Genomic DNA, 10,000 nt, shown 5'->3' with positions numbered 1-10,000 from the left:
GAGAGTTTAACAGTGTTTTTTACAGGTGTTATGTTGTGCATTTTCCATTCAGTTTTTTTTCCTGAGGCCACTAATGCAAAAAAGAGCAGATGTCAGTTCTCCGGTGTTTCTCAGTAATTGCATCTATCCTACTCAAAGCAATAGTTCACCACAAAATGAAAATGTGCTGAGAATGATGAAAATAGTTTGTTTCAATGTGTCACTGCATCAGTGTCTCAGCAATGGATGCTCTGCAGTGAATGGGTGCCGTCAGAATGAGAGTCCAAACAGCTGATAAAAACATCACAATAATCCACAAGTAATCCACAGCACTCCAGTCCATCAGTTAACATCTGGAGAAGACAAAAGCTGAAACAAATCAAGCATTAAGATGTTTTTAACTCAAATACATAGAGTCTATAATCCATAATAACACTTCCTCCAGTGAAAAAGTGTTCTGGTGTGAATCAGGAGAGAAATCTGCCCGGATCAAGCAGCGTTTAAACAGCTCTAAACTTGAAAGCTTTAGTCTTCTCCAGATGTTAACTGATGGACTGGAGTGCTGTGGATTACTTGTGGATTATTGTGATGTTTTTATCAGCTGTTTGGACTCTCATTCTGACGGCACCCATTCACTGCAGAGCATCCATTGATCCCATCCACATCTTGAACTTTTCCAGCATTTTTGGGTGAACTATTCCTTGAAGTTGCACATGCGTAAAAATTAAGATGATGGAAAAACGAGTGCCGTCATCATGCACATGCAGACACGAGAGAATCGGAGGAAGCACAGGATAGTCACCAGAGGTTTACTAAAAACACATGTTCAATCTCCTGAAGGATCTCAAGCTCTCTAAAGACGTTCCGGACCTCGTCCCGCTCGATGCACTGCTGCTTGTTCATGTACTTCATGGCGTACATCTTCTCCGTGTCCCGCTTCTGCACGATGCACACCTGAAACACACACAGATGAACACGCAATGAGAAAGATGGCACAGGCCACGCTAACGAGAACATATACATCATCACAGACCCACGTCCTATTAATAACACGCTCGCTTCGACGGCACAAAATGTCACGGGTCAGAGGCGCTTCACGATAACTGAATCTGCATTAAAAGCCCATTAAAAGATAATCAAGAGTGTGTGTGATGTGAGACAGAGATAAAGGTCAAAACTGGGGCAGCAGACGGGTCACATGGACTCGCTAATATCTCATATCACTGCGAACACATATGTCACTATTTAGTTTATTCTACAAATTCACAGACATTAATAATAAAAACAATTTGATCTATATGGTTTTAGAATATAATATTAAATAATTAATACATAATAAATAACAATGTTTTTATTTTTTCTCTAATTATTATGTGTTTGCATGAGCAGATATCAAATGAATCAGTGTAAAAACAGATTTGCAATATGAATACTTCAAAACTCAAAACTAATGATATAAAACAGACAGTTTAGAATCTAGATTCGGCCACCCATAATGCCAGACAAAATTACAAAATAAAAGTCTGTCAAAACACTGAATTAGACGTCACAGTAACAAGAGGACAGTCACAGGACAGTTTTTACTAGATTTTACAGTGATTCTCCATGAATGTTACACAGTTACACCAGTAGGTGGCGCCAAGTGACCGTCTTTTGAATAATTCATTATAAGTCATTTGAATAAAACAAGTGAGTCATTGAATCGTTCATGCAACCGACTCATTCCAAAAAAAAGGATTTACTCAGGAACAAAACAAGTGAGTCATCAAATCATTCAAATAATTCATTAAAAATTCTAATTTATTCAGATAAAAGTCATCAAATCTTTCATTCAAATAATTTGTTCAAATAAATTACAAATTTATTCAGGAACAAAACAAGTGAGTCATCAAATCATAAATTCAAATAATTCTTTCAAAAGTATGAATTTATTCAGAAAAAGTGAGACAGCAAATCTTTCATTTATTCAAAAAATTTGTTCAAAAGTATTTTTTATTTTAAAAAAACAAACAAGTGAATCATCAAATTGTTCATTAAAATAATTTGATCATAAGTACGCATTACATTGAAGCCTTAAAATGTCTAAAAAATTAAAAAGCAAAAAGGATGCATGTATAGAATATTTGAATCCTTTTCTAAGGAAATTTCTACTAAGTTATTCCCTGTAGTTTTTTTCCTTCCTTCCTTCTTTTTCTTTTTTTGTTTTGTTCCTTTGATGCTCTTATGAATGTAATTGATAATAACTGAACACATGTGATCCTCAATATATGTATGTAATGTTCGTGTTCTTGTTATGCAATAAACAATCAAGTGCTCAGTAAAGCGTGGAGGGACAGAGGACACGTGAAGCACTGCCTCAGAACCCTCCCCTTCTCTCTGTGTGAAGCACAGTCCAGTTTTAACACGTACCAGACACATGCTGCAAGCTTGGATGAATAATCAAATGTTTATCTCCAGCTACAGCATTAACAGGGCTTTCAATGGTGCAGTCAATCCTCCCGGGAAGTTCTGGAAAGTCATAATTACAGCATCAGACGCATTCAGGTCACTTCGGTCGGAGCTACTGTAGAAGGAGATGCAGGAGAGGTTTCTACAAAAAAATCAGCAAGATTGTTTTTTACCTCTGCTGCAAAATTATGAATAAAGAACGTGCATCGGGTCTGTTTTTGCTTTTTTATGCTTTTATCCAACTTATGAAGGTGCTTTAAATTGAATCATTATATAGTAATTGTACATTACTATTATATTGTGCACATGCAACTTAGCTAGTTTTATTGCAGTTTTAAATGAAAATTCTCACTGACACACACACATACTCCCCCAACTTGGAAACTCTGGGATTAAAGAAGGCACCAGCTTTCCAATAGCAATTACAATCTTTCCAAATATGACTTGAATGCAGATCTCAGCAGTTCTGAGAACCTGAAAAATGTTAGCTAGGATAAAACCAATGAAAGACAAACTGTCTAATAATCAGTTGCCTCGGATGTATTATCATTGATTTCTGATGATAATGGATGGCAGAGTGATGGAATTACTCTTATTCTGAGGAGTTTTAAAATGCCTGTTCTTCTAAAACATACTCCAGATGTCTCATTCAGGTGAAATGAAACAAGTCACTAGAAAACGCTCTGATTCTGTCAGACATCTGCTGTGGGAGTCCAGAGGCTACAATCAAGTCATTTAGCCGTCCAAATGAAACAAGCAAACAAATGAATCCAGTTGAAGTGGCCTCCAAAGCATCCAGTATTAATGTTGTTTTCCTGAACTTTAGAAAAGCCTTGGAGCTCATAAGAGAACAGCAGCGTTTCACCGCACACATCCAGACGGACAACACTCGAAAACCTTCCCTAACTGCGTCCGCTTTGATCCAGCAGTGACTCGATCGGAGGTCCTCCAATACAAACCCGTCCGCCGGCGACGATAACTCAGACAAACAGCCCTAATATCACCCTCCCAGATCTGATCATTCCTTCCACAACAACATAAGCACATTAACCAGCAGAAACCTGAGAACAAGACCTTACTCTTTGTTTTCTTGCTGCTAAAACATCATTCTGCAGAGGAAAGAGAAACGGCACATAATGCATCACTAAAGGAAGAGTTCAGTCAGTGATGAAAATGTGTTCACCCTCAGGTCTGATCTGTGCAGATTTCTCTCCTGATTCACACCAGAACACTTTTTCACTGGAGGAAGAGTTATTATGGATTATAGACTCTATGTATTTGAGTTAAAAACATCTTAATTGTGGGTGTGTTTTTTATGACATAATTTTAATATTTGGGTGAACTAACCGTAGTGCTGTGGATTACTTGTGGATTATTGTGATGTTTTTATCAGCTGTTTGGACTCTCATTCTGACGGCACCCATTCACTGCAGAGCATCCATTGATGAGACACTGATGCAGTGCTACATTTCTACAAATCTGATGAAGAAACAAACTCATCCTGATCTCGGATAAACTGAGGGGTGAGCACATTTTCATTTTTGGCTGAACTGTTCCTTTAACTTCACATTTATCTCCTCCAAATGAGAGCATTAAACTCCTGCTGGCTGTTTTCGTGGTTAAATATTCATAATGAACACCTGTGATTGTGCTTGAACACACATTAGACGGTGTGCTAAAGGTCAGCCGTGGGCTTCCAGCTGAATGTGCTTCATGCTGTTCTGAGCTGATCTTTCGGTCAGTGCTCTGGGAAACATCATAACAGTGCAGTCTGTCGTTCCACCTGCTCGCTGTGGTCAAAGACTGTCGAGCGAGCGGATCGAGGCCTAACCGAGCTCTGACCGAGTCACGCTGAAGCTGTGAGATAAAGCGGCACGCCAGGGATAGAGCCGTATAAACCCGTCTCACCGGAGAACACTTCCACTCCACAGATCACTTCACCAGAGGATGACCATAACTCACACACACACACACACACACACACACACACACACACACACACACACACACACACACACACACACACACATATAACATTTCTCATAACATTTAGTTTAACTTAGTACTAAAATAAAAAAAATACATAAATCACAACTGAACATTAAGTGAAATAAAATAAAACCTTAAAAAAAATTACAGAAGGGGTGAATATGTTTTAAAAAAATAAAATAACACAAAACTTGAATTTAATTTCAGGTAGTTGCCAAAGCAACATTTATAAAATGTATATATAAAATAACAAAGTAAATAAAGTAAAATTAAAACCATAAAAAAAAAAATTAAATACTTAAAATAAACATTAAAATAAAAATGTAATAAATTTAAACTTTTTTAATTTCAGCTAGTTGCCAAAGCAACATTTCTCATTTTTTGTAGCTTAACTAAGTGAAAGTAAAAGTAAATAAAATAAAATTGATTAGCAAAAAATATAATTTTCAACCCTCGCTCTGGCCTTCCATCAGTAAATGTTCACAGTTTCAATAAATAAATGCAAAATAACAGCATTTAATAAATGTGAAATAAAAGTACCGAGGAGGACGTTTTAAGATTTGAAACCTGAAGCATGTTTATATGCCAAAAGATCAAGACAAATTTAACAACTTTCATTGAGATTTCATGTGAAACTTCAAAATTTGAGTCATTATGTTGTTCATAAATTCACTTCCATTCAATGAAATACTGAACTCCCTTCATTAAATACTGTGTTTGACTTTATGACATAAATGTGATGCCTACAAATGCAAGAGAAGAGTTTTGATGAAAACCTGCATCAGCTCCTTCAGTCAGAAACAGAGAGAAAGAGGTGAGAAAAGACGAGGACAGAAGCATCTCTCTCTCTCTCTCTCAGTGAAGGAGGTAAAGACACTTCAAGTCAGCGTTTCAGGATTGAAAAGCTACATTTCATGAGACGAGATGATATTCAGTCGGCACAAACGTTGAGCTGAAATGACACCTTATTAAATGAATCACCGCAGCCTCGGCCAAAATCATCCAATTAAATGTGATCTGCTCCCTTTGGTTTCGGATGACAGCAGTAAGTGCAGTTACTATGGTATTTTGGTGGAGACTATGGTTACCATGGTTACTGTTTCTAGTAAGAATCCTAATGAGGAAAAATGACTCCTCTTTCTCAGACGCCGGTGTCAGTCCTTATCAAGCAGCATTTAATTAGCTCCTCAGCACCGTTACTAGAACTGAATCTGCAAACACAGGACATAGAAACATCTGCGTGATGACACATTCAGGTACGATCTGAACCGGGAAAGATACCGAAAAACGTCTAATAAATACATCGTTTTTAGTAAGGAAACATAACTTTGCAGATGTTTTAAGACCTTCATAGATACACATCTTTTTTTTTTAAGGTTTTGTGTTTGGGTCAGTTTTGACCGGAGTATGTATGTCCCATTAAGTGTCAAAAACATTTTTTGTAAAATTATCTATGAAGTCATAAGAGTGTCAAAAATGTGAATAATTTCTGACTGCATTTTGTTGATAAACATGAATATATGCGTCTATTAATGATCCACTGCTGCATGAAAAATTGCAGCTGAAACTGAAAGTTTATGCAAGTAAAATGATTTTTTTATATATATATTTCAGAGTAAAATTTGTGTGATTTCGTTGGAAATAAATAAATTCAGACTGTTTTCAAGCAAATCATGATTCATTTAATTCCTTTCATTCCAAATGATGCTGATTATTGATAATTCTCAGATTATACATTCTTCAAACAATTATTTATTCAAATCATATTTCTCATCACTGAATAAAATATATAGATATTTTGCATATTTTCAATTTTTTTCAAATAATAAAAAGGGGTAAATGCAGTAATAACATTAATTTTTTCCTCACATTCTGTCATTGCTGATCAAATACAATATGGTTTTATCTAAAAGCTATGAAGTTATATGAGTGTTTAATAACATAACAGAATGCTGTTTTGAAAGCATTGTTTGTTGAGCGTGTCAGTTTTATGATCTGCAGAAACGCAGCACTGCGCTCGGAGAAACAGTGTTTTATGCAGCGCTGCGTCGGTCGTGTTACGAGCCGCTGGGGTTTGCAGAGTGTCTTTACTTTTTAAGCTGCTTCTATTCCCACGACTCTGATATATTTAGCTGCTCGATCCATTGTTGTCAGCAAACACAAGTGTGTTCTGTTCGATCTACAGGAGACTCCGTCAACAGCCTGTGCTTTCTGGGTCACAGAACTGCTGAGAGGAGCAAGATCTCTTAAAATAAAACTTCATATGAGACACTCAAAAATATACAATTGTTTATGCATTTTATGTATTATCACCAAATATTGGAGTCCCTCTTTTTGTTAGCACGTTTTCCTTGACAGGTTTTGTGTTTCTTATTGGAGCTGGTTGATCTGAGCTCATGCTCCTCAGTTTAAACTTGTTGAAAACATTGAGGAATCCTGTCATAAAAAGGGAATTTACCGTAAAACAGAATTTCATGGAAACTCTACACTTAAACACTTAAATGTGAAAAAAGTTTGGTTTAACCTAAAGAAATGTATATATAACTGCGGTATGGTAGAATGTATGTCTCAAAGTAATGATAATCAAAACCTTTTGAGATCAACAAATCATCAAGTCGATAAAAGACTGAATCCAAGATTTGGTGATAATACAGCATAATGAGAGTTTTTAAAAAGACTGGAAACTACAAATTAGATACAGGATTTTCAGTGCAAGGCTCAAAATGTTCTTCACACTTAGAAAAGTGGTTCCTTTATTTCTACAAATGTGTCTCTATCCAGATAAAGCCTGTGCTCTCCACACAGATGTGTAAAATCATGCATGAGATCGACTGGAGTGGATTCGATTCTATCTGACTGGAACAAGCAGAGTGATTTTTCTCTGAATTCTATCACACACACACACTGTTTCCAAACAGCCCTGATGAGTCTGTCAGTGACGAAGAGGAATCATCTCCTCTCGTGTAAATGTGTTTTCTCTTCAGTCTTCAGTGACGCAGCGCAGGAAATGAAAGCACACTTACAACCCCAATAACAAAACACATCATTCATCCAGCATCTGAACATCTGAACATCTCATCTGCACACACACACACACACACACACACACGCAGAGAGACCTGGAACCGGATGAAAATTAAAAATTAAAGTGCTGGAAACGGATGAGCGGAGAGATATGAGACAAAGACTGAGAGAAGAACACCGAAGGCTTCATTTGCTCTCGAACACGTTCATCTGAGAGAGAGAAGCGCTATCCACACACACACACACACACACACACACACACACACACACACACACACACACACACTGAGAAAAACCAAACAATTACAGAAAGCATTGTGGGCTGAAGGATTGATTCAGACGAGCTCATGTGAACGAACAACTGCTTTCATAAACACAGAAGAACGAGCGAACGAACTGCAACACTGAACACAATCAGCATCCTCTATGATCATGTGAGTATGAATGATGATGTGGATGAGGGCTGTTTTACACTGGAATAATAGTTCACAACATTTACTGTAGTGTTGATCGAACAGCTGCAGCTTTGGTGAGCGGAACACACTTCTTTCAGAAAACATTGAAAAGTCTTATCGACCCCACATGTTATTTTTTCTTATTTGTCTACAAAAGAAACAACTAATTACTACTTAAAACATCAATTATATCTTATAAATTGTGATGCTTTCAAAAAAACCTTTTATTTGATTAGTGAACAAGTTATAGTTAGGGCAAGCTGACTGGTGACACGCAAAAAGTCTAGAGCTGTATTTTGTCTGAACTATCACTTTAACACGCACAACTGAATAATTTCTGTTCTCAGACTAATTAGCTGCTGTTCTAATAAGTCTTGATTTGTTGTGCCCCAGTTCTGCAATGCTGTCTGTATGAAGCTCTTTCTCCTGCCGTGTCATTACCATCCGCTGTGATGAGAATCTGATGCCGCCGGCCCCCAGCGGTGCTGCTCTCCACGGGGCCGTGTTTCACGGCAGGACACAGAACTCAAGCCGAGACGCCGCTGAAGGATATTTCAGATTGTGCTGAACTCAGTCCCTCCACACGGGTGTCCAGCTCTCAGTGTTCTCATGAAGCTCAGAGTCACCACGTCTTCCAAACTTCACACCAGTTTTCATGTCTGCTTTTTAATTTCTATCAGATGTAGAGACGGACTGTAGCCCTCAGTGTAAGCTATTTAATGTTTATTCAGCAATGTTTCATTTAACTGTAAAACTGTTGAGTTACCAGTCTTTTCTGCATTTATTTTTCTCACTCATATACAGTTCTTTTTTTGTCCATCTCTGGGTGTTCTTATTAATAAATTTCAAATTTTTTAATTTTGCTTTTGAATTACTGTTGCATTATGCTACTGTAATTATTCTGCATGCATTAAAGCAGTTTGAATGTTCAGCCCATTTTGGATTAATTTCAATCCAACATTAAAGTAGTTTATAAAATAGAGTTGAGTTAAAAACAGCCCAGCATGTTGGGTCAGACATTTCATCCAAAAACATCTCATTAATGCATATCTTAATCTCTAATTCACATTTTTGGTTTAAACCTTTTTTTTTTGCAAAGAAATATGTAAAAACAATGTGATTTTAATTTTAAAAAATGTTAAATATTTTTTAAAAGGGGAAAAAATCTACTAAAAAAATGATTGATGATGAATTTCTAAAACTTTAAAAATGTAAAATATAAAAATAAAAAATTATAACTTTAGTTAGCAAAATAACTACCAAAAAAACTAAAACTATAATAAATTAATAAAAACTAGAGATAACTAAAACTATACAGAAATCTATATATATATATAAATAAAAAAAAACACATAAAAATATATTAAAATATATTACAAAACAAAAATGACAATATACAACAAAATTACTAAAACTTGAACTAAAATTAAAATGAAAACAGAAAATATAAAAATCTTATCTGATTGAGGGTCATGGGCCAAACGTAAATGATGCATTACATCCAACTATATTATATTAAAAATGTATTACACAAAATAAATAAAAAAATTAATAATTAAAAATGTTCTTCATTTTTAAATAATGAAAAAAATATTTTATATTTAAATAAAAATAATTTAAAAATTGTTTCGTTTTTAAAAATTGTTTAAAATGTAATACATTTTAATATAATATAGTTGGACTTCTGGTCCACGACCCTCAAGTTTGATTTTTTGGCCCTTCATATTAAAAATTTTGGCCACCTCTGGTCTTGCTCAAATTTAACTGCTAGTTGCTAGGCAACCATAGATCCCATTAATCCTCACATTACACAAAATGCAATTAGCCACATCCCCTTCATGCATATAAAGTTTTCTGAGTTTTCACCACGGGAATATAAAGTTCTAGCTGTTCAAACAGGCATGAATAATGACAAGCAATGGGAAGTTAATGGGATAAAAATGCTCTTCAATTAAATGCACAACATGTTACACGTCGTGTTCTGACACAGAAGGCATCTGGAGAACCACAGTTTCAAAGCACATGTGAGCGTCTCTCTCAGATTAATGATGTTTCGAGGCGTCGCTACAAGCATGTAAGATAATATTCAGTCGAGCTGCACAAAC

The 10,000-nt window shown here is 35.9% G+C and overlaps 1 protein-coding gene across 2 annotated transcripts in view; it reads right to left on the bottom strand.

Annotated features, from left to right (window-relative positions):
• LOC109106572 (serine/threonine-protein kinase 32C) overlaps window positions 1-10,000 on the bottom strand; it is a 64,863-nt gene that overhangs the window by 28,854 nt on the left and 26,009 nt on the right. For both annotated transcript variants that reach the window (XM_042737625.1, XM_042737626.1), the window contains exon 3: window positions 782-933. In XM_042737625.1, coding sequence (XP_042593559.1) covers window positions 782-933 — 152 coding nt within the window. The remainder of the gene's footprint in view (window positions 1-781; window positions 934-10,000) is intronic.

Source organism: Cyprinus carpio, chromosome B13 (genome assembly GCF_018340385.1).
Source record: "Cyprinus carpio isolate SPL01 chromosome B13, ASM1834038v1, whole genome shotgun sequence".
Classification (NCBI taxonomy): domain Eukaryota; kingdom Metazoa; phylum Chordata; class Actinopteri; order Cypriniformes; family Cyprinidae; genus Cyprinus; species Cyprinus carpio.
The sequence above is the reverse complement of the archived record's forward strand: the minus strand, read 5'-3'. Positions and strand labels throughout refer to the sequence as shown.